This window comes from Microcaecilia unicolor, chromosome 2 (genome assembly GCF_901765095.1).
Source record: "Microcaecilia unicolor chromosome 2, aMicUni1.1, whole genome shotgun sequence".
NCBI lineage: Eukaryota > Metazoa > Chordata > Amphibia > Gymnophiona > Siphonopidae > Microcaecilia > Microcaecilia unicolor.
In genome coordinates, this window is record NC_044032.1 from 248422974 (window position 1) to 248449526 (window position 26553).

The window sequence follows — 26553 nt, forward strand, 5'->3', positions numbered from 1 at the left end:
ACTAGCCTAATGGTAAGTGCAGTAGGCTGAGAACCAAGGGACCCAGTTCAAATCCTACTTGATCTGTTTGTTTGGGGGTTTTTTGCTTCTTAAATTGTGAGCCCTCCAGAGGCAGAAAAATACTGTGCCTGAATGTATAAGAAACCTACATGCATGAAGGCTATTGAAGTGGTATAAGTTCAGGTACGGTAAGTATTTTTCTATCCCTGAAGGGCTCACAATTAAAAAAAAAAATCACAAAGAGCTGAAGTGGGATTTGAATCAGGGTTTTCAGCCCACTGCTCTATCATTACCGCCCGGATTCTTTACCACTAAGTCAATGGCTGGCAGTAAGGTCTCAGATCCAAAATGGACACGCGGCAATTTTGATTTTGCCGCACGTCCATTTTCGGCAAAAAAAGGCCTTTTTTATAGGTGCGCTAAAAAAAAGATTGGCCTGTGCCTACACTACCGCAAGCCATTTTTCAGCGCACCTTTGTAAAAGGACCCCTTAGGGCTCTATATTCAACACAAAAATACAAAAGAAGAGATGATCTTTAGTACATAGGCCCCTTAGGTAGTTAGGGATCTCCTTTTGCCTTAACTAAGGGCCCCTTTTACAAAGCTGCGGTAAAAAGAGCCCTACGGTAGCATCGGTGCTTGGATTTGTTACGCGCCAAGGCCTCTTTTACCACAGAAAGATTTTTTTTTTTTAAAAAGGAAATGGCTATGCAGTAAGTACAAGCTTGCCACGTGGCCATTTCCTGTGGGAACCCTTACCGTCTCCTATTTCAGAGGTGGTATGGGCTCCTGTGATTACTGCTGGGTGAGTCCTCAGCAGTAAAAATGTAAAATATTTCCGGTCATGCTGGAAATGGCGCACGCTGGGGGCAGCACTACCCCCAGTTCCCGTAGTGGGCCGGCAGTAGTGCCAAAATTTTGTGCGGCAAAGCAGCGGTAAAAAGGGACCCTTAGGGAGCTGCACTTTTAACGGACTACTAGTCCGTGATTTCGAGCCAGAACATATCAGGAAGTTTAGGAATACATGGTTGAGCAATACACTGGGGGTGTTGCAGTGAGAGTGATAAACACCACATAGATTTAATTCCCCAATGAAAACAAGAAAAAGTTAGTAGAAAGATGATTGTGTTTATTTCTTTTTCTAATATCAAATGTGTTCACAAGAGAACTGTAAGTAAACTTGCAACAGGTGGCATCCGGCAAGTTGAATATACTCTCCTCTGCTGCCCAAGCAGCACCAAGCACGCTCATCTCCTAATATCCTACTATTATGTGCCCTAATGGATTCCATCTCCCTAGTCCCTCTACGTCCTCTCTGTCATTCCTTCCTCTCCTACCTTCTCCCACCAACCCCCATCCCCACCCATCAACTACCCATCCAATCTGAGACAGTGCATTCAGGACAAAGCATCTATCTATCTTCCTGCTTGCTGCTTGACTCCCAGGTGATGGGAGGGGGAGGTTTGGAGAGAAGTTGAAACTTCTAGAGATATGCTATAAAAGTCAACAGCCTCCTGTCATATTGCAATGATCCTTGAACAGCAAAAGAAGTTGGCTCCTCCTTCTATCCCTGTGTTCTCAATAATGCAGCAGTCATGATTCATAGCTCGTGGACCTAACAAGTTGCAACTCTTTTTGGGCTGAGATCCCCTGCAAAAGTGGACATTAAAGGTACAGAGGAGATAACATGGTGCTACGGCAAGGTAAGAGCTTTCTTCAGGCTATTTAGATGCCACTTTTCTAATCTTATTTTTAAATGCATACGTAGGATTAGCTGTAAAATGTGATACATACTGAAGGCAGAGCAGGAGACACCAACGCTTTCCTTTCACACTTAACTAAAATGCTCCTAGCAAGGAAGAACCCATACAAGCAAACCAGTCGGTAGTCTGTTAACTGTGCCCTTTCAAGAAAAGTTTCATCTGATCAGACTGTCATGATGTGCACTGTTTAAAGAACTGCATACGCTGCTATCACAGATCAGAGCACAGATCACATGTGACACCAGGTACGCACTGGCAGACTGGGTGGACCAAGTTGTCCTTTTCTGTCGACATGCCCAGAACTTGGTAAGGGTTAGAAAAAAATGAAAAGGAAAGAAGGAAGATGATCAGATACGAGGAAAAGTCAGATCAAGGGTGATAAGTATATTGGTATTATACTGTGAAAAAATTTCTTAGGAAAATACTAATGTGAAAATTGCTAATTAATGGACCCTGAGAGAAATAATCTTTTCCCTATGATGTAGGGAGAAAGGGTCAGAATCAACGGATAAAGTACCTGTGGTCATCCTCCCCTCCCCAAATTGCACATACTCAACATGTGAGAATACAAGAAAGTAAGATCTGAGATATAGTGTTTATAAACAGATAAAATGGCATTTTCATGAATAGGTGATTAAATTTAGAGTTGGTATGTGTTCTGTGATCACAGTTCTCCTTTACATGGTACAAAAGGAAATTTGTCTTTACACAGCACACAGCCTCAGAGGATAGCATGTTCCCTTTACTAGGGGTTTAAAAAACTGTGCAAGACTCAGTTGTTTCATTATTGATAGAAGGGGAAAGGAAAGGGAAATGGGACTTGATATACCGCCTTTCTGAGGTTTTTTTCAACTACATTCAAAGTGGTTTACATATATTCAGGTACTTATTTTGTACCAGGGGCAATAGAGGGTTAAGTGACTTGCCCAGAGTCACAAGGAGCTGCAGGATCAAAGTCTACTGCACTAACCACTAGGCTACTCCTTGGAAGATAACCTTCCAACTCTTTTTACCTTGTGATATTTTCTGGCTTTTAGTATTTTATTCACATGTTTTGTTTTGTTCTGTTATTTTTTTTTTATTTAAAAAAAAATAATTTACAGACCATTATAGGAAGAAAAGAAGTAACAATAGTCCACACAATTGTTCTCTGTTTCTTTTAATGTGTTAATACATCTTTTAGAGCCACTTTGTTATGAGTTACAGAACTTAAAAATGAAATTTGTTTTGAAAATATTTTTATTAGTGGGCAGAACAATAGCCAGTAAACATTTAAATTACCAGTAACATCTAGATAGTTTGCATTCCATAGACGGACAGAAATGCCAGTCCTGGTCGTAGCACTCAAGTCTTCCCCACAGTTGCTCAGTTCATTCTCTGTTACTCATGGGCAGTTCTCCTTTACACAGAGCTCATGATCGAAGCCTATGCACATGACGGTTCTTCTCAGAGTCAGATGCACGGAGTTCTGAGGAGAGAAGAGAAGAGAGATACTGAAAAGCTACCAAATGAAGACACTTGTAGATTAGTAAGAGAAATTTGAATGGTATACAGAAACATTTATGGATCCAATGAAATTATTTGAGAACAGGGGCTATATGAGTGTAGCAACATTGGTGGAAGTCAATGAAGAGATTGAAGAGAAGAGAGATTTTGGTGAGAGACCTGTAAGGAGCAGAATGCAGTAATCTAAGCGGGAGGTAAAAAGAGTGAGGATAAGGGTTATGGTAGTGTGATCAGAAAGGAAGGAGCACATGTCGATGATGTTATGGAGAAAGATATGATGTTTTAGCTGTCTGTTGGTTATATTCAGAGAAAGAGAGAAAGGACTCAAAGATGTCCCAAAGCTATGAGCTGAGGAGACAGGAAGGATGACAGTGTCATCCACAGACATAGAGAATGGGGGAAACGGGGAAGTTGATTTAGGGTAAAAGATAAGGAGCTCTGGGGGTCTTTTACTAAGGCGCGCTGGCGTTTTTAGTGTGCGCTAAAAATAAGCGTGTGCTAAACACTAGAGACGCCAATGTATTCCTATGGGCATCTTTAGCATTTAGCCGCGCCTCTGTCTTGGCCATGTAAAGTTTCAGTCAGTGGTGGAACATTCAGGCATCAGTGTCAGACAAGCAGGCTAAGATTTAGGACTAGATAAGACCGAGCTTATCGTCTTTCCACCAAAACCCACTTCTCCTCTTCCTCCACTTTCTATCTCAGTTGATAACACCCTCATCCTCCCCGTCTCATCTGCCCGCAACCTCGGAGTCATCTTTGACTCCTCTCTTTCCTTCTCTGCGCATATCCAGCAGATAGCCAAGACCTGTCGCTTCTTCCTCTTTAACATCAGCAAAATTCGCCCTTTCCTCTCTGAACACACCACCCGAACTCTCGTCCACGCTCTCATTACCTCTCGCCTGGACTACTGCAACTTACTCCTCACCGGCCTCCCACTTAGCCATCTATCCCCCCTTCAGTCTGTTCAGAACTCTGCTGCACGTCTCATATTCCGCCAGAACCGATATACTCATATCACCCCTCTCCTCAGGTCACTTCACTGGCTTCCGATCAGATACCGCATTCAATTCAAGCTTCTCCTTCTTACCTACAAATGCACTCAGTCTGCTGCCCCTCACTACCTCTCTACCCTCATCTCCCCTTACGTTCCCGCCCGTAACCTCCGTTCACAGGATAAATCCCTCCTCTCAGTACCCTTCTCCACCACCGCCAACTCCAGGCTCCGCTCATTCTGCCTCGCCTCACCCTATGCTTGGAACAACCTTCCTGAACCCTTACGCCAAGCCCCCTCCCTGCCCATCTTCAAGTCTTTGCTTAAAGCCCACCTCTTCAATGCTGCGTTCGGCACCTAACCCTTACCGTTCAGTGAATCCAGACTGCCCCAATTTGACTGCCCCGATCGGACCGACCGTTCACTTGTCTATTAGATTGTAAGCTCTTTGAGCAGGGACTGTCTCTCTTTGTTAAATTGTACAGCGCTGCGTAACCCTAGTAGCGCTCTAGAAATGTTAAGTAGTAGTAGTAGTAGTAGATGTCTGGTGAAATTTCCAGTGTAGAGAAGTGGAAGTGGAAGTCATCAACACAAAATGATACTGAAAGCAAGAGGCAAGGGAATTTCTTTGATAGACATGGAGGGGCATAATCGAACAGAAACGCCTATCTCCATGGGCGTTTATCTCCGAGAACGGGTCCGTGAAGGGGCGGACCCAAGCGTATTTTCGAAAAATTAGACGTCCATGTTTTATTCGCCAAGTTGTGAGCTGGGCGTTTTTGCTTTTCAGCGATAATGGACAATGAAATCGCCCAGCTCAAAAACGAATAAATCCAAGGCATTTGTTCGTGGGAGGGGCCAGGAGTCGTAGTGCACTGGTCCCCCTAACATGCCAGGACACCAACCAGGCACCCTAGGGGGCACTTTTACAAAAACAGAACAAAAGGTAAAAGAGCTCCCAGGTGCATAGCACCCTTCCCTTGTGTGTAGAGCCCCCCAAATCCCCCTCAAAACCCACTGCCCACAAGTCTACACCATTACTATAGCCCTAAGGAGTGAAGGGGGGCACCTACATGTGGGTACAGTGGGTTCGGGGGGGTTGGACGACTAAGCATTAAGCAGCACAATTGTAACAGGTAGGGGGGGATGGGCCTGGGTCCACCTGCCTGAAGTCCACTGCACCCCCTAACAACTGCTCCAGGGACCTGCATACTGCTGCCAGGGAGGTGGGTATGACATTTGAGGGTCAAAATAAAAAGTTGTGAAACATCATTTTTTGTGGTGGGAGGGGGTTTATGACCACTGGGGGAGTCAGGGGAGGTCATCCCCGATTCCCTCCAGTGGTCATCTGGTCATTTAGGGCACTTTTTGGGGCCTTATTCGTGAAAAAACAGGGTCCAGGAAAAGTGCCCTAAATTCTAGCTAAAAACGCATACTTTTGTCCCATTATCTGTGAAATGCGCCCATCTCTGTTCGGCAGATAACCACGCCCCAGTTCCGCCTTCGCCACACCTCTGACACGCCCCCATCAACTTTGTCCGCATCTGCGACGGAGTGCAGTTGAAAACGTCCAAAAATCGGCTTTCGATTATACCGCTTTATTCGGTTTTGTGAGATAAACGTCCATCTCCCGATTTAGGTCGGAACTTGGGCGTTTTTCTCATTCGATTATAAGCAGGATGGTAACTCTGTTTAGAGAATGTAATAGCAGACTGGAGGGAGGTCAGCATAAATCTGAAATATATGAAGTCAATGTGGGCATGGGATTTTAGCCAGAAGTGCTCTGCAGAATGGCACTAACCTAGTGAATTCTAGGGGTTTGGTACATCATACAGTGTAGGCAAAGGAAGAAGCAAGAGTGCTCAGAGCAGAGATGAGTGCAACTTTCAAGCAGAGACTGCCTGTCTCATAGTGGATGAGAGGAGAGATGAAACAGTGGTGGACAGAGTGCAAGGGAAAATAACCTGGAGATTCCTAATTATGTAGGGTCATCAGAGTGGAAGTTAGAGTCCCCAAGAATGAGGGAAGAGGAATATGGTTCAAGAAAGAAGGTAAGTCTGGTAGAGTACTGTGTTCAGTTTTGGAGGCTGTATTTAGCTAAGAATATAAGAAGACCTGAAGTGGTTCAGAGGAAAGCAACCAAAAGAGTATGGGGTCTGTGTCAGAAGATGTATAAGAAGAGAACTGAAGACCTGAAAATGTATAACCTAGAGGACAAGAGAGACAGGGGAGATATGATCCAGACATTTAAATATTTGAAAGCTGTTTAAAAAAAACCCCAAATACAAATCTTTTCTAAAGACATGACAATTCTGGTCGCCGCATCTCAAGAAAGATATAATAGAATTGGAAAAGGTGCAGCGAAGGGCGACTAAAATGATAGCGGGGATGGGACGACTTCCCTATGAAGAAAGCCTAAGGAGGCTAGGGCTTTTCAGCTTGGAGAAGAGACGGCTGAGGGGAGACATTATAGAGGTATATAAAATAATGAGTGGAGTGGAACAGGTGGATGTTAAGCGTCTGTTCACGCTTTCCAAAAACACTAGAACTAGGGGGCATGCGATGAAACTACAGTGTAGTAAATTTAAAACAAATCAGAGAAAATATTTCTTCACCCAATGCATAATTAAACTCTGGAATTCGTTGCCGGAGAACGTGGTGAAGGCGGTTAGCTTGACAGAGTTTAAAAAGGGGATAGACGGTTTCCTAAAGAATAAGTCCATATAACCACTACTAAATAGACTTGGGAAAAATCCACAATTCCAGGAATAACATGTATAGAATGTTTGTACGTTTGGGAAGCTTGCCAGGTGCCCTTGGCCTGGATTGGCCGCTGTCGTGGACAGGATGTTGGGCTCGATGGACCCTTGGTCTTTCCCAGTGTGGCATTATTTATGTACTTATGTACTAACTATAGAACCAGAAAACATAAAATAAAGCTGAAAGGAAGAAAATTCAAAAGCAACACCATTGAATATTTTTTCACAGAAAAAGTGGTAGATGCTTGGAATGCCCTGCTGGTGGAGGTGGTAGGGATAAAAACAGTGATGGAATTCAAAGAGGCATAGGAAGAGGATGAAATCAAAGTATACAGTACAGAATTTCCACTCAAAGCAAAACATAAATGACTTTCACACGTCAAAAAACATAGAAGGGAGTAACCTGTATGTAGTAGATGGTCCATGCTGGGTTTTATCTGCCATCATTTACTATGTTACTATCGTTACCCGGCAAGTAGTGTCTGGAGCGTGGGGTATTAGCAGCAAAAGTCCAATAGAGAGGAAAAAGGGACCTGCAAACAGTTCAGACTTGTAACTGTTATAAAACAGGTGCAAGGTCCTCGGGCACAAAAACACCTGCGGGTAGTTTCCGTCTGAAAATCTGTTTCAAGGTAGAGCGGTACAAATTACCTTTAATGTAATGGGTAGGAGATTTTTCCTAAGGAGCCTATTTCCTAACATGCAGTAAGGTTTTAATTGCCAAAATTAGCATGTGCTAACTGAAAAACTCTGCATTACCTTTTGGGGACGCTATCTGCAGCCTCTCAATCAGTTAACGCAAAGAAAACATTTTTAACTGTATGGCAAATAATGTAAAACAGCAAAATAAAACAATATTTATTCAGCACAGATACATAAAATCAGCATGCAACTTTCCTCAAACCGCCCGTCACGGGCTTAACATGAAACCATCAGGAACAGTCCAATGTTTTCCCTGTCTGGTTAGTGCAGTGTGGCACAAAGAATAAAGCTCACAAGCAGTGAGCTGTCTTTCTCAATCAACTGCAGCAGTGGCGTACCAAGGGGGGGTGGTGGGGGCGGTCCGCCCCGGGTGCACGCCGCTGGGGGGTGCCGCGGCGCACGCCTGCTGCGAGAGTTCGCTAACTTCTCTCGTTCGCTGCAGCTCCCTCTGCCCTGGAACAGGTTACTTCCTGTTCCATGGCAGAGGGAGCTGCAGCGAACAAGCAAAGTTAGTAAACTCGCAGCAGGCGCGCGCTGCGGCAGCCCCCCCCCCCCAGCGGCATTCACCCGGGTGGGGCTCTTTCACGGGGGGGTCTTTCACCGGGGGGGTCCACGCTGCCTCGGGGGGGGCGCTGCACCAGGGGGGCGGGGCGCCGCCCCGGGTGTCCGCCCCCCTAGGAACGCCACTGAACTGCAGCTTGACACACAGGCAATGCAGCACAAGGCTCACAAATAGATGTTTAGAAAAGACAGCTCACTGTTTGTGAGCCTTACATTTTGCTTCAGACTGAAAGCCCTCCAGGCCAGGGACAAAATGACCATACAGGCAGCCAGGCAGTACCCGAGGGCCCAAAGGTTTTTCTACCCCCTCCCCCCCTCAAACTACAGCCCCCACCCCCACGGTCCCATCTTAAAGGGCCCTGGTGTTCTAGTGGCCTCTTCAGGGGCAGCAAAGATCCCCACACTTTCCTGTCCGCTGCCACTACTCTGCCCGGTGCAGCTGCATTTTCAAAATGGCTGCTGAGACTTCCCTGTGGCAGTCTCACGAGACTGCCGAGACCCACAAGGCCACTGCAGGCAGTCTTGGTATCCAATTTGAAAACATGGCGGCATCGGGCAGCAACAATGGACAAGAAAGAGTGGGGATCTTTCCTGCCCCTAAAAAAGGCCACTAGACCACCAGGGTCCTTCAAGGTAGGACCGGGGATGGCGCACTAGTGTGCGGGAAGGCGGCAGTGTATGGATGGGGGGGAGGGCAATGACCCTTACTACCCAGAGGCCCAGATTACTGTCAGTTTGCCCCTACTACTGAAAAAGGTGTGAGTTAAATCCAAAATAAATAAAATCCTAAGACCCTGAATATCAGCATTATAGGTTTTGGCTGTGACGGTCCAATTTATACCTGGTTTTCCCATGTTTGATTCTAACATAATCCATGCATAGAGAGACTGATTATCAGCACCTATACATTATATGGGTCAATATTCAATGCTAGTTAACTGGGTAAGAGATGCTCCTACCCACTTAACTAACACTGACTGGATCCCCACGGGATGGGATATTCAGTGGTATATAACCAGAATAGTGCAGATGAATATCCTGTCTGACCAACACAGCACTCTCTAGTTAGTGCAAGGCCAATCTGGGGGCACAGTTAGGGTGGAGCTAGGAGTTACCCCAGCACTACCAATATTCAGCAATGTTACCTGGATAGCTGTCCAGGTAACATAGGAGAGCAAAGCGGCTGTCCTAAATTCACTGGGAAGTTTTCAGGATACCACCAATGAATATTGGAGTACCCAACAGGCCGTCTAGTTGCTAGTACTCGGATACAGGCCAGAACTGAATATTCAGGTACTGGCCAGTATTTAAAGAAACATTGACCCTTGCCAGTTGAATACTGACCAGATAATCTATACATATATGCAACTTTGCCCCCCCAAATATCCTCATTCTGCCCCTTTTGCTCTGTAGCATCACTCAGGGCTTTGTATGTGTAAAGTAGCAGTACTTACATATGTATAAAGTGCCTGATTATCTAAAATTGCTACTATAAGAGAAAACTCAATCTAATAATAGTGCTAGGCCAGTTTTTACCGCATCTGGGAAAAAGGGCTTTTTTTCAATGGGCCGGAACAAGGGCCTGTGGTAAAATTGAAACCAGAGCACACCTATTTACGGCCTGAGCTCTTAACACCACTCATTGATCTAGCAGTAAGGGCTCACACGCTCCACAAGCTTTGGATAATTTCCTAAAAGAAAAGTCCATAGGCCATTATTAAGATAGACTTGGGAAAATCCACTGCTTATTTCTAGGACAAGCAGCATAAAATCTGTTTTACTGTTCTGGGATCTTGCCAGGTACTTGTGACCTCGACTGGCCACTGTTGGAAACAAGATACTGGGCTTGAAGGACCTTCAGTCTGTTCCAGTATGACAACATTTATGTTCTTATAAGCATATTATGTAGGGAAAAGTAGCAGTCCACATGCCATTCGGATATTCAGACTATCCCTAAAGAGAATGTATGAGAGAGACTTGCATGCCTGCCATCTCCATTATTTGCAAATGTCTCTCATGCATATTCATTAAGGATATCCTGAAAACCCAACTGGCCTGTAGACCACTTTGAGAACCCCTGCTTTAGGAGGACAATTCTATAAAAGGGTGTTTATAAACAGATGTCCACAGGGCACCTGATGGGTGCTGATTCTATAAAGGAAAGTAATCACCCACTTGCCTTTAAAGAATAGTAGCATAACCAAATAAATATGTACATATGCTGTCAGGTCGTAGGGATGGTGTAAGTGCATGCACCTAAGTGCAGAGATACACATGAAACTCATGGAGCCCAAATATTCAGCCGCCCATGGGCAGTGCATTTGGTGTCCGCTGCTGGCGTTAAGCCCAGATATTCAGTGCCAGGCCGAATTCAGCACTAACCGGTTACATTTTTAACAGTCAAAGATAGGCCTGCTATTTAAGCAGCCTAGTTTGACAGCTCATCATAGCCAGTTTGGCTCTGAATATCCGCACCTAACTGGCTATGCCGTGTGATATAACCAGTTATCAACCACTGAATATCCGCAGTTAGGCGCGTAAATATTTAACCAAACAGGAGCCGTTCCTGGATGATTAAACAGTTTTGAATATTGGGGGATAGAATTCTATAAGTTACACACATAAGTGTGAGTCTGGCCCAGGCTCCACTGATGTGTATGCCTACCTGTAAAATATATGCTATGTAAGTTATGTGGATATTTACAGAACAGCACTTAGGTAGGATATTCCTATCTTTTTTAATGCAAAAGAAAAAATTTAAAAATATAACGGACCTATGATGAACTGGGTGACCGGGAAACAGAAAATAAGTACTGCCCCTGAGAGATGATTTACTACTGATGGTCTGAAAAAGTATTTAGGACCCTGTTTACTAATGCACGTTAGCGTTTTTAGCATGCGCTAAAATTAGCACACACTAAACACTAGAGACATATGGGTGTCTTTAGCATGTAGTGCACGCTGTTTAGCATGTGTTAAAAATGCTAGTGCACCCTTAGCGCAGATTAGTAAACAGGGCCCTTAATTATGTTTAATTGATGCAGAATTTATATAAGTTGAGACATCTGAAGCGGGATTTTTAATTTGAGTCTATTGAAGTTCCACCACTGTGAAAGATGATTAACCTATTTAAATGATTTACCATATAGGCAGACTTTTAGCAGATACATGCATTATGGGCTAGATTCTATATATCATGCCTTCAAAAATGGCGCTGAAACAAAAAAAGCCTAAGTGTATTCTGTAAAGTATCCTTAATTTGGGTGTACTTTAGAGAATAAGCCTGAAATTCTGTGCAGTTTATAGAACAGACTGATCCCCGGATTCTATGTAGTTCAATTGAGACTTAGGTGCCAAAATCGGCATGGATTCTATAACACTGCATAACTTAATTGGCTTAACAAGCTAATGAGCGCTGATAACAGCACTTAATAAGCAATAATCTTTACTCTACCACAACCTCACTCTATATTTGTTCATACCGATATTGGCGATCGCCTCTACGGTACTATGTAAGCCACATTGAGCCTGCAAATAGGTGGGAAAATGTGGGATACAAACGTAACAAATAAATAAATAATGAGCACTAATTGGCACTGATTAGAATTTAGCCGCACAACTCGCTAAGCGTATTCTGTAATGATGTGTGCTGAACTTCTAACATGTGGAGGCAAAAAGGGGCATGGTTATGGGCATGGAAATGGGCGTTACATGGACGTTCCAAAATTTAGACTAGTTATAGAATATGGCCCAGTGCATCTAAATCTACGTGTTGAGATTTACACCGGGTTTTCATTGGCATAAATGGATGCATGTAAATATCGGCGCTGACCTATCAACTATGCATATTCTATAATTGGCACCTAAATCTAGGTGCCAATTATAGAATATGCTTAGTTGGCACTGATTTCAGCACTGAGTTCATAAGGCACCATATACAGAATCTCCTCCTGAATCTCTGTCAATGTGACTAAATGTAGTCAAGGACATTAACACCATGTTTTACTTGATGTAAATGCTGATGCCTAAATTGCCCATAGACTCAGTGTATTCTATAACAACATGCATAGATTTTAGAAATGACAATGACCCGCCCATTCCATGCCCATGGTCACGCCCCCTTTTCAAGTATGCATCTTAGAATTTATGCGCATCACGTTATACAATACACTTAGTCAGTTGAACACATAAATTCTAATTATTGTCAATTAGTGTCAATAATTGCTTGTTAATTGGCAATTATCAGCACTGGCGATGCAGTACCGTTTCTGACCCCATGCACCGTGGAAAAAAATCGGAGGAAAGAAGGGCATCCGGGTGCTCGTCAGGGACGTCCTTTCAAGTGCCTAATACTTGGACGTCCTTCACTCAAGAAAAAGGGTGTCCCTGACGAGCACTTGGATGGTTTTTTTCTTCGGATTTTGTGATGAGTGTCCTTCTCATGGACGAGTTTTTCTTACGAATAATGTGCCCGAACCGAAATGACCACCGCCGGAGAGAGTTGGGGATCGGGACATGCAAGGATGTCCAAATGTGGAGGAGTGGCCTAGTGGTTAAAGCACCAGTCTCCAGAGGTGGCCAGTTCAAATCCCGCTGCTGCTCCTTGTGATCTTGGGCAAGTCACTTAACCCTCCATTGCCTCAGGTACAAACTTAGATTGTGAGCCCTCCTGGGACAGAGAAATATCCAGTGTACCTGAATGTAACTACTACTACTACTACTAACTAGCATTTCTAAAGCGCTACTAGGGTTACGCAGCGCTGTACAATTTAAACATAGAAGGACGGTCCCTGCTCAAAGAGTTACAATCTAACTCACCTTGAACTACTACTGAAAAAGGTATGAGCAAAATCTAAATAAATAAACTAATTAAGTTGCATGCACAAATACAGAATACAACTGTATTTGCATGCACAACTTAAGGTCACACTATATAGAATCCAGGCCATTATTCTCAACATTTATACATGCAATCTGCATGTCACTGTTTGTGTCTGTTTTATAGAATTACCCCCTAGAGCTTAATGTGATAGTACAATAATCATGGTATGTGTTAAAATGTTAAACACCTAATTCAGTGTAGCAAATAGTGACCTTAGTGTACATAAATGCAAAGTGATGCATGGAGGGAAAAGTAATCCAAGCTAAAGGTACATGATGCTGGCATCCATTTTAAGTGTCACCCCTAAAAAATGGGTCGTGAAGTCATTTATTTAGGACTAAGGGACTCTTTTACAACGCTGCACTAAAAAGTGGCCTGTGCTATAACTAGTGAGGCCACCTATAGCACAGCTGTAAAATGGTTGAGTTTTCATTTTCTCAATTAATGGCCAGATGCTAATTCCCAATTAACATGTGGCCATCAGCGTGTGAGCCCTTACCAACACCTATTTAGTAGGTGGAAATGGCTCCCACGCTATCCATGCGCTAATTAGTAGGCACACAGCAATGCTAACCGATTAGCGCTGGGCATGCCTATTCTTCATTCCCCCAAACACCCCCCCAAAAAAGTATTTTTTTAGCACCTGGGAAGCGTGCACAGATGCCAACACTACCACGGGACGCCTGCAAGGGACTTATTCATGTAGGTGCCTAAATTATAGAATTTCCCTTCACATCAGTGAAGGGGTTAAAGGGAATTTGTTATTTACATTTTTTAATGTTAAAGGGCCCTTTTACTAAGCTGTGCTAAAAAGTGGTCCATGTTATATTTAGTGCGTGGGGTTCCCGCATGCTGAGGCCACTTTTAGCACGACAGTAAAATGGCCGAAATTTCTATTTTTCCATTAATGGCCATGTGTGAGCATTAATGTGTGAGCATTAGCGCGGGAGCCCTAACCTCCACCTCTTTTGTAGGTGGTAGGGACTCCTGCACTAATCCTGCACTAATTGGGCAGCGCACACCAATGCCAATGCACTAACCAGTTAGTGCAGGACATGCCTACTCTCCGCCTATTTTTTAGCACATGGGAAGTGTACATCAATTCTTAAACAACCGAGGACACCTGAGCGCATCTCACAGTAGTGCCTTTTTAACCTGTGGTAAGCGTGCGCTATTGTTTACTGCAGCTTAGTGAAGGACCTCTAAATTTTATTAATTTCCAATAAATCTACAAAAAAAAAGACATCATCATATAGAAAAGGTAAACAGAAATATTTACCCCCGGTTTCTATATACAGCACGTACATTCTGTGCGGAGATACGCACGTAACTTAATTGGCGTAACAAGGTAATCAGCACTTTTAACAGCAATAAGCAAGCAATAATGAGCATTAATTGGTAATTATCACAATTTATGTGTGGAAATCACTAAGCGTATTCTATAAAGAACTGCGCCTAAATTGCAAAGCGCGCAGTTCAAAATAAATGTGCATTTCGTGGACATTCCAAAATTTCCAAGTGTAATTACAGAATACGGGTCAGTGCACCTATATCTACATGCAGGGATTTACCAGGGTTTTATTGGCATAAATGGGCACGCATAGATTTAGGCGCTACGCTATCGGCGAAGCATATTCTATATACCGTGCCTAAATTTTATAGAATACTCTTAATTCCACATGGATATTTGTAGGCGCCATTTATAGAATCTAGCCCTTAAAAGTAAAATGAAAATACAGCAATCAAAAAAAAAATCTCATGTTCTGTTATTAATGGAAGACAAAATAACAGAGTAACACCACTATAAGGAAAAACATTTTTTTTAAAAGCCACACTACCAATTCTTGGTGCAGCAAATGAGAGGAAGCCCTTTCAATTTCTATAGACTTCCTCTTATTTGCTGGGCGAAAATCTCTAGTTCAGCTTTTTAAGAGAAGCCCTTAATTTTTAAAAAGTACCTGGACTGGGTATGAGAGACACGAAACACAAACTCAAGCGGCACTTTGGGGCCCTTTCACCAAACTATGGTAAAAGGTGGCCTTAGGACCTGCTTACGCTGGTCACAACTGAAGCATTCGGCATACACTCTCATCATCCCAATAATCCCCAATAATACTCAGAAGCCACTTTTCGACTAAATTTGGAATTTATTAAGGCCGCAGCCAGGCACTTAAAAACTCTATTACACATAATGCAACTTAACATGTTACCGTAATACATAACTTCTTATAACTTGGCAAATTCAAGCCCTGGGGTACACAGCTTTACTTCATGATGCGCCCCAATCCGCTGCCGGTGGTGCCGTCTGAGCACACCCACCGCCGACCTGTGCTTTCTTATTGCACCCAATGACTATGGTGTATCCCGTTTAAGGATACGCCCCGGATAAGTTCTTGGCCTCCTGGCCGTCCAAGCCAGGAGACAAGCCATATCCCCACAGGATTAACTGTAAACCTGCCCCACCTTCAGGCATAACATTGTACTTCGTATTGCACTTAACATTTGGGCAATTATTCACCAATAACATAACAGTGTTCTGCGCTCACTTGCTGTGTACCACCAGAGTCCCCGGATAATCACCGCCACGCCCCGCGCCAGCTGCGACAACCTCCTCTAGTGGGAGGGTGGGCCGGGTCAGCTCCTTTCACCACCTCTCCTTCAAGCTGCTGACGAATCCCTACGTCAGCAACCCTAGTTTATATCCCCCTGCTTCCCCTCCCACCCTTCCTTACCTTAACCCTTTCCTTGCTCTCCAGCCTCAAAACCCCTTCTCTTCTAACTTAACCCTCGCTAGCCATCAGCTCAGTTGTGATCGGCCTCTCCCTAAAACGGGCCGGTCTCTTTCTTTCCTGTGCTCTAAGGCTATTTTTTCCACATGGGTAAAATGGTCGAGTTTTTCTATTTTTGAATTCATGACTAAGTGCTAATTTTCCCAGAAGCGCATGGCCATTAGTGCGTGATCACTTACCGACACCATTTTGTAGGTGGTAAGGGCTCACACGATAACCACATGCTAATCAGTTAGCGTGCAACAATGTAGCTGCGCTGATAAGCTCAAAGCATACCTACTATCTACCTAGGACCCTCCCTAGTGCTAAAAAATTAAATCTTTTTAGCACATGGGAAGTGCACACAGATGCTAAAATTACCGTGGGACACCTGAGCATACCCCGCAGTAAGGCATTTTAACCGCAGCTTAGTAAAAGGGCCCCTTAATGAGGAGGAAGGTACAAGTCTTATTGAAGTGTATTTGAGAATGTAATGAAAAGTCGACCTGACTTGATTATGACTCTAGCCATCAGCCCTGATTGGCAATAGCTGTCCAGGAGATAAACAGAAAACTTTGTGCTCAGTCAGACCTAATTCCATCCAGTCCAATTTCGTGTCTTGAAAAAAGAAAAAGATGTCTAGATTCTGCTATTTAAACCTCATCAGAAAATAAAACTTCGAGCAAGAAATGACCAGAGAATCTTAACTGCCAATTAAAGTATGGGGTTGATATTCAATAAGGTTTAACAAGGCAGGAAAGGCGCCCACTGAGCTGGCCATCTGGCAATATTCAGCGACACTTAGGCTGGTAGTGCCACTTGATATTGCCTGTGACCACCCGGGCACTGTCCAGTTAGTGACAGGGTAGACCAGAGTGGGGCTTGGGTAGAACTAACATTTAACCGGTAAGCAGTGATAATCAGTCCGTTAAGCAGTTAAATAAATGGATAAAGTTAGGACAGCAAAAAGCCTGTCCTAACTTCCAGGTGACTGCACATGGCCCAGCATCAAAAAGGTGGGCTTTTAGCTTAGATTTGAAGACAGCCAGAGATGGAGCTTGACGTACCGGCTCAGGAAGTCTATATCCAGTCTTAATTAAACCTGCTTTTGTCAGTGACTTAAAAACCATTGACCACCAGAGCTGAACATCGGGCCCTACCTTTTTAATTCCTGGTATTTTTGGTTTGCACCTGTTCTCTTATTTCTGTAAGATGGCCTCATGTTACTAATGCACAAATGACCTTTGAACTAAACCAGAAAAATCATCAAACTTTTGTATTACAATTTCTTTAATTTATATTTTATACCCATTTGGTCAATGGTTTATCTTTGTAAAGGGTAGAGATCATGTTATCATTCTAAGGATAAAGATCTCTCTTTGATACAAGGAACACTCAGTTTCATCTGGCATTTCTCATGGCCAAAACAGAACTACACTGTGAGATGCACTCTTATTGTAACAAAGAATTATAGGAAGCCCCACCCCACCCCCCACCCCCACCCCACACACACACATCATATCATGTATTGTAAATTATCACTGGTGTAATAATTTTTCTTATCTTCATTTTTTTTTCTATCAACAGGTCTCGTAGAGCGTAGGAATCATGGAAATCATTCTGGTGTGACTGAATTCCTTGTTGTGGGACTCTCCAGTGTCCAGGAGCCACACGTTTCACTCTTTTTAATGTTTCTCGCCATCTACCTTATCACCATCATAGGGAACCTGCTTATCTTCACCCTCATCACTAGTGACTCGCGCCTTCACACTCCCATGTATTTCTTTCTGGCCAACCTCTCTTTGGTTGACATCATCTTCTCTTCTTCTACTGTTCCAAGTCTGCTCACCAATGTCCTGGGTACAAAGAAGACCATTTCCTTTTTAGGCTGTTTCACTCAATTATACTTCTTCCAGTACTTTATGGTGGTGGAGTGTTACCTACTAGCTGTCATGGCTTATGACCGCTACATGGCAATCTGTCATCCTTTAAACTACCCTGTTCGAATGAATAGGCTCGTGCGGATCTACCTGGCAGCTGGCTGTTGGATAAGTGGTTTAATCAGCTCCATAGTCCAAGTGGTCTCAGTGTCTACTCTGGACTTCTGTGGCCCTAATATATTAGACCACTTCTTCTGTGATGTCACCCCCCTCTTCAAGCTCTCTTGCTCTGATACAACCATTAGTGAGGGTCTTTTCATGTTGGTGGTGGTGTTTGCTGGGATGGGCCCCTTGCTTTTTATCCTCACCACTTATGTCCTCATTATAACAGCCATTCTGAAGATACGTTCAACTGAGGGCCGGCGTCGAACGTTCTCTACCTGTGCTTCTCATTTCATTGTAGTTGGGTTGTACTATGGAAGTGGAATATTCAGTTATATCTGGCCAACTACCCCCTATGCTAAGAAAAATAACCTGAAGGTGGTGGCAGTGCTCTACACGATTGTTACGCCGATGCTGAACCCCATCATCTATAGCCTGAGAAATAGAGAAGTGAAGATGGCACTGAAGAAAATTATCAGCAAAGTGGTCATGTCACAATGACTGGATAACTCCCATAGAAGGAAAGCATTTGGCTTTTCATATAATCCAGCTATAGATGGAAGAATGGCCACTGGTTTCATTGTGTCCTCTTGTTTTTGTGTTGTTTGAAAGGTTAAATAACTGTTCCTTAAATTTTATCTGCTATTTAGATGACCAGTCTCCTAGTCTCACAAGATCCTTCTGTAAGTCCTTGCTGTCCTCTGCCATTTTAAGGCGCCAACACTTTTCATCAATGATCGTGCTGGTCAGTATGTTCAGGGCTGGATTAACACTATACTGGGCCCTAGGCAAACATACATATATGGGTCCCCTACTGTAGACCCCCCCCCCATTAATTTTTTTTCTCACCCCCTCTGAAGAGTCATTTCACTTTCCCAGCCCCCATGACATCATTCATGCCCCTTCCCCACACACACACATACACACACAAACACACACACGCACATTTTACCTCTCCAGACATATCAGAGGAACACGTAAGACCTCCTTCTGCCACCCCACCTTCCCAATCTAGAGTCTTCTCCTTCCTTAGCTCTGATCCACCCCTGCTAATTGCTGCCACAGCCACTTTCTCTTTAGCTACACAATTTGTGCTATGCAGTATCCAATAGATCTTCTGAGAGAATTGAAACCACAAAGTTAAGAATAGCATAGTAAAGATGGCAGCCAGCAGGAGTTGGATATGGAACTCTGCTCTCCTCTTGTTGGCTGAGGGAAGAAGCAAGATCTAAGGAGTGCACATGAAGAAGAAAGAGGACTTGAGAGCTGCCAAAATTGAAGGTGGATGAGAAGAGAGAAGCACCTTAGTGTCATCTATCTAGAAAGTGAGTCAATAGGAAGAGCAGGGTGCCATAGAGTTAAGGCTGACACTAAATCCATTGATAGTGTTCCCAAGTGCATTTTATCTAGCGAAAAAGGTGCCGGTACTCAAATGCCAGGCCACCCTTCAGGGGTGGGGTGAACACTGAGGGACCCACCCCACAATAGCCAGACCCTCCTGCAACCAGTCACAGAATCTATGACAAGGCAGAATTGTTGTGTAGAGCCTGAGCTCTTTCATTAAAACTTGGGGATCATGGGTCAATTTTAGCAGATAATGGAAAAGGTGCCGGTACTCAGTACCCCCGAGTACCCCTTCAAAAAAAGCCCTGGTGTTCCTACTGACCCTCTCGAACACTAGTTGTTCCAGTTTCATAGACAGTTATGCAACTAGCTAAAGACTATGCTCTATGAGCAGCATAATAGAGAAGTCTATGTGATGCCTGCCTCCTTATCTTAGCTATAAACTATCACATGCATGGAGATTAGCCTTGCTGGTTGACACCATTCTTTCAGGATAGTCTAATCCAGTTCTGGTTTTACCACACAGCATATATGGATTTGCAATTTCTTATTTACATAAAGAAATACAGTCAAGAATTTAGAACTATCAGTTCATACATGCAACAAGGTACCACGAGGATTGGCTCAACTTGCCTGTATGTCTGATTGTTAACCATTTTGGGCTAAAGCGGGATATAAATATGAAAATAAAGAAATAAAGACATGCAGATGTAGGCCTGGAATAGCAGGAAGACATCACTATGCTATTTACCATCAAGAGTTAAATTTACTCCGGTCTTGCTTTAACTACACTTATTGAGATTAAGTTAGCTAATAGCATGGCAAACAAACTGGGAGGTTTTTGAAGACTTGGTGGAGTAGAGAGAGTTCAACTTGTTGCAAGTGGGCTCACAATATGCTTTACAACAGGGCTGTCCAACCTTGACCCTCGCCCAGTTAAATTTTATGGATTTCCCCATTGAGTATGCATGAGATCTATTTGCATGCACTGCCTCCATAATGTGCAAATAGATAAGTACATAGGTTTTGCCATACTGGGAAAGACCAAAGGTCCATCAAGCCCAACATCCTGTTTCCAACAGTGGCCAATCCAGTTCACAAATACCTAGCAAGATCCCGAAAAAGTACAAAACATTTTTTACTGCTTATCCCAGAAATAGTGGATTTTTCCCAAGTCCATTTAATAACGGTCTATGGACTTTTCCTTTAGGAAGCCGTCCAAACCTTTTTTAAACTCCGCTAAGCTAACTACTACTACTACTACTACTTATCATTTCTATAGTGCTACTAGACGTACGCAGCGCTTTACCACATTCTCTGGCAACGAATTCCAGAGTTTAATTACACGTTGAGTGAAGAAACATTTTCTCTGATTCGTTTTAAATTTACTACATTGTAGCTTCATCACATGCCCCCTAGTCCTAGTATTTTTGGAAAGCGTAAACAGATGCTTCACATCTACCCGTTCAACTCCACTCATTATTTTATAGTCCTCTATCATATCTCCCCTCAGCCGCCTTTTCTCCAAGCTGAAGAGCCCTAGCCACTTTAGCCTCAAAGGGGAGTCGTCCCATCCCCTTTATCATTTTCGTCGCCCTTCTCTGTACCTTTTCTAATTCCACTATATCTTTTTTGAGATGCGGCGACCAGAATTCAACACAATATTCGAGGTGCGGTCACACCATCGAGTGATACAAAAGCATTATAACATCTCAATTTTGTTTTCCATTCTTTCCTAATAATACCTAACATTCTATTTGCTTTCTTAGCCGCAGCAGCACACTGAGCAGAAGGTTTCAATGTATCATCAACAAGGACACCTAGATTCCTTTCTTGGTCCGTGACTCCTAATGTGGAATCTTGCATGACGTAGCTATAATTCGGGTTCCTCTTTCCCACATGCATCACTTTGCACTTGCTCACATTAAATGTCATCTGCCATTTAGACGCCCAGTTTCCCAGTCTCATAAGGTCCTGTTGTAATTTTTCACAATCCTCCAGTGATTTAACAACTTTGAATAACTTTGTGTCATCAGCAAATTTAATTACCTCACTAGTTACTCCCATCTCTAGATCATTTATAAATATGTTAAAAAGCAGCAGTCCCAGCACAGACCCCTGGGGAACCCCACTAACTACCCTTCTCCATTGAGAATACTGACCATTTAACCCTACTCTCTGTTTTTTATCTTTTAACCAGTTTTTAATCCACAATAGAACACTACCTCCTATCCCATGACTCTCCAATTTCCTCTGGAGTCTTTCATGAGGTACTTTGTCAAATGCTTTCTGAAAATTCAGATACACAATATCAACCGGCTCACCTTTATCCACATGTTTGTTCACCCCTTCAAAGAAATGTAGTAGATTGGTGAGGCAAGATTTCACTTCACTAAATCCATGTTGTCTTTGTCTCATTAATCCATGCTCTGTAATTTTGTTCTTAATAATAGTCTCTACCATTTTGCCCAGCACCAACATAAGACTCACTGGTCTATAATTTCCCGGATCTCCTCTGGAACCTTTTTTAAAAATCGGCATTACATTGACCACCCTCCAATCTTCCGGTACCATGCTCGATTTTAAGAAATGCAAGCTCATTTTTCAGTTCTATCAGTACTCTGGGATGAATACCATCCGGTCCAGGAGATTTGCTACTCTTCAGTTTGCAGAACTGCCCCATTACATCCTCCAGGTTTACAGAGAATTCATTAAGTTTCTCCGACACGTCAGCTTCGAATACCATTTCCAGCACCGGTATCCTACCCAAATCTTCCTCAGTGAAGACCGAAGCAAAGAATTAATTTAATCTCTCCGCTACGGCTTTGTCTTCCCTGATCGCCCCTTTTACTCCTCGTCATCTAGCGGTCCAACCGATTCTTTTGCCGGCTTCCTGCTTTTAATATACCTCACTATCAGGATACCCTATCTTCCCTGTTTTGGTGATATCTTTGAAAGATACCTTATCCCGAACCATATGCTTTTGAGCAACTGTCGGCCTTCCCCCCCGTTTCTAGTTTAAAAGCTACTCTATCTCCTTTTTAAATGCCGATGCCAGCACCCCGGTCCCACCCTGGTTAAGGTGGAGCCCATCCTTTCAGAATAGGCTCCCCCTTCCCCAGAATGTTGCCCAGTTCCTAACAAATCTAAAACCCTCCTCCCTGCACCAACGTCTCATCCACGCACTGGTGAATATATAACGCCATCTGAAATTGGCTCAGGTATGTCTTTGCGGTTAGGTTTGTAGTGAGTTGGCAAGTCTGGGAGATGGAGTACAAATAAAGCAACATTTTAGTGGCCCGACCTATTTCTAATGATGCCCATCAAAAAATCACCTTACACCATCTTTGCAGTTGGTCTAATTGTTCATCTTCTGATTTATCATCCTATGAAGGAATATATAGGAAAGAACCCTGGTCCACCTTCAGAAGCACAACCCCAGCACACCTTAACAGTAACATAGCTCCTGGAACAGAGAAATATCCAATGTACCTGAATGTAACTCACCTTGAGCTACTAATGAAAAGGGTGTGAGCAAAATCCAAATAAATAAATAGCTGGGGAGCCTAGAATATAAGCTACAGTTTAGGGAAAGAAGTTTTTAAAAAAAGTTAAAATTTCAGGCCCAGAGCAAAACCCTAGGGCCCAGTAAGGCTGGCCCATCCACTAGGCAGACTAGACATCTGCCTAGGGTGGCATAATTTATGGGGTAGCACTAGCATTGATGCAGTAGTCAGCATCTATAATCTCCATAGATGGCACACTGTCTTGAGCATTTGCACTGTTTAAGGCCTATCAGGTCCCACTCCCTCTAAAACAAAAAGTTTGGAGAACATAAGAAAATAAGACTAGCCATATTGGGTCAGACCAATGGTTCATCTAGCCTAGTATCCTGCTTCCAACAGTGGCCAATCCATGGTATAGATTTGTATACCAAGGAGGCAATGCATGCAAATTTATCTCATGCATTTTCATTGTGCGTATCCTGAAAACCTGACTGACTAGGTGTGTCTCAAAGACTGGGTTGAAAACCTCTGCTCAATATGTAGGACTATTGGATTCCTACAGTATGGATCCTGCAGAGATTCCTAGAGCCTGTACTTTAAACAATATATTTCCTTCTGTCTGACATCAATTTAATAGTAATACATTTATATTCCGCCACTATCCAAAGAAGAGCACATAAAACTTACAATTTTATTAACAGCATAACAATAATAAAATGACTACATCTAAGCATAAATACAGTAAGAGCCAGATTCTATGTAAGGTGCCTAAAAAAATCCATGTGGTAAACTTTTCCGCCTACGTGTATTCTATAACCGGCGCCTAGATTTAGACACAGTATATAGAATATGCTTAGTTGATATCCTAGTGCCTAAAACTACACGTCTATTTACACCAAGGAAAACCGCTCGTTAAAAAGGAAGTACCGCCAGGCTACTGCAGCAGCCCAGCAGTACTTCCCACCCCCAGAGCGCCATCATATCCAGCGCTACAAAAATATATTTATTTTTATAGCGCTGGTGTATACCTGGCAGTATAATACTGTAATGTATTATATTTAAAAGCATTCATAGCCCAAAGTCCTTAATGGATTCCAACAAAATATGCACAGCATTCTACACATAGAATCACAACAACAAATAATTTACTTCACAGTTAATTGATATGTAATAACTGTGGTTGTAAATGCAATTAATATGCTTCTTGGGCATGTCATTTTAAGTGAAGGTTTTCCCAAAAAAGAATGCCTTTGCTTTCTTTCTAAAATCAATCAATCCAGAGTTTAACTGACAGTGAATTCCAAATTCTCAGTGTGAAGAAACAGTGTATTTTAAGCCTGTAAAATTTATTAAATATTTTCCTGTCTTAATTATATCCTGAAGTGTATTTCTCCTATTTGGCCAGCAGGTGGTGTTTCTTTGATGTAAAGCTGTGAAATAGGTAAAAAGTGGGATGTTGGACCACGGAAATACAAATCCTGGCGACAATATCATAAAAACTTCTTTATTGAAAAAAAGACTCGACACAACTGTTGTGTTTCGGCCTACAGGCCTGCATCAGGAGTCTCCCGCTATGACGTAGCGTATATGAATCTGAAATACCTGAAACATGATTTGGTCCATGTGACGAACCAAACGTAAAGTGATTGGCTATATTACAAAAGTGGTCTTGAAAAAGACCTTTCGTGGTAAGCTGTTACAGAAAAGCGAATGGTTCCTTCTTTGGTGCAATTTTACAGAGGTGCACTGGAAAATGGCCTGCGGTAGTGTAGACGCATGTTTTGGGTGCTCATAGAATCATTTTTCAGTGCACCTGTAAAAAATGCTTTTTTAAAATTTTTGACAAAAATGGATGTGCGGCAAAATGAAAATTGTCCATTTTGGGTCTGAGACCTTACTGCCAGCCATTGATCTAGCGGTAAAGCCTCACGCAGTAACCGGGCGGTAATGACATACCCACATCAAATGCCACCTGGCGCACGCCCAATATCTACTTCCGAAAATAAAAATTATTTTTCAGATGCACGTATTGGAAATGCGCCAAAAATGAAATTACTGCAAGAGCCACATGGTAGCTGAGCGGTAACTTAATTATGATGCACGTTGAAAGCGCATAGACGCTTACGCAGCTTAGTAAAAGGGCCCCTAAATTAACACAGATAATAGGAAGTGCCTTGCAGGGATGTAACCTGATATTTTAAAATATTGTTTTGGGCTCTGATTAGCCTGGAGTTTGAAATTACCCAGCATTTGCTGGCTGTTGCTTCAGTTTCAGTCCAGGAGAAAAAAAGAGAGAGAGGGAGAGGGGGAGATCTTTGATGAAACCCTGTAAAAAAACAGTTATATTTGTTAACTGGTGAGCAGCCATATGTCCTGATCTCCCCAGATACTTTTTAGGAAGTAAGCAAATATTTAGTTAGTGTTATAATTGATCTATATTTCAGTTACCTGTTATTGTTTGCTGATTGCACATTTTTTGTTCATTGTTCAATTTTTAAAGACAATAAAGAAATTTTCCAGTTTATTTCCTGTCTGTCTGGACTAATAGAGAATCCTGGTGGTTTGTGTGTTGGGTCTGTGAGTGCTTTCTGGGACTGTGGGACCACTGGGAGTGTGACCCCAGTAACTTAGAAATCACTGGGGATATTTTGAGAGCGGGAGACTCACCCAGAGGTGGTTGTGACCCAGTCAGTGGGAGGAGGGTGCTAGTGTAGAGCAAAAGTGGCTGGTGCAGGTGGATAGACCCTTGAAGCTGGTGCAGGGTAACCCCAGGCGGGTGGCTAGGCATTTCGTGACAGCCACAGAGAAGAGATGGCACAATTTTGTGTCCTAACCTGATGTACTGATTTTAATAGCGGAATCTGCAAAAGACATTGATCTTGAGAACACAGCATCTTAGCCAGCAGATGTGGTGTTAATGCAAAATGTAGCTCTAATGAGACAGACATCTCAATAATATATAAAGGTATTTGGCTTTAAATCTATCCTACCATTCAAAGGACAGTCAGTGTAATTACAACATTGGAGAGATATGGTCACATAACATGTTTCTGATCAAACAGTGGGTAGCTATGTTATGGATGAAATACCATGTCCTTAAAGAAGAAGCTATCAAACCTAGGCACAAGACATTACAGTAGCCCAAAGTAATACTGTGCAAACATCATCAGCCTCAAACAATGGTTACAGTCTACTCACACATATGCAGCATGGAAAATCAGTTTCTTATCTGCAGCATGGAAAATCAATACTTTAAGCTATTGTGAGTTATATGAGGCTTAAAGCGTAGTCGTGGATTCAGTAGGAGACCTAAGTAACAAATTTCCTATTGTACATGAATGTGCTGGACAGCTAAATTAGCATAATCTAGTACTTCTAAAGTTATGTTTCCAAATTCAGACTGAGGCTATTGTCTGAAAGCTACGTGGACAGTTCTGTAATACCCTTTGAGATTACATTAAGAACATAAGAATAGCCGTACTGGTCCATCTAGCCCAGTATCCTGCTTCCAACACTGGCCAATCCAGGTCACTATTACCTGGCAGAAACCCAATTAGTAGCAACATTCCATGCTACCAAACCCAGGGCAAGCAGTGGCTTCTCCATGTCTGTGTCAACAGCAGACTATGGACTTTTCCTCCAAGAACTTTTCCAAACCTTTTTTAAACCCAGATATGCTAACCACTGTTACCACATCTTCTGGCAAAGATTTCCAGAGCTTAACTT

The 26553-nt window shown here is 42.9% G+C and overlaps 1 protein-coding gene across 1 annotated transcript; it reads left to right on the forward strand.

The window, feature by feature from the left end:
• The first annotated feature begins 1687 nt into the window (after positions 1-1687).
• LOC115461965 (olfactory receptor 5F1-like) lies at positions 1688-18478 on the forward strand. The gene is made up of 2 exons (XM_030192016.1): positions 1688-1703; positions 17523-18478. The coding sequence occupies exons 1-2, from the start codon at positions 1688-1690 to the stop codon at positions 18476-18478; spliced, it is 972 nt and encodes a 323-aa protein (XP_030047876.1).
• Positions 18479-26553: the final 8075 nt, after the last annotated feature.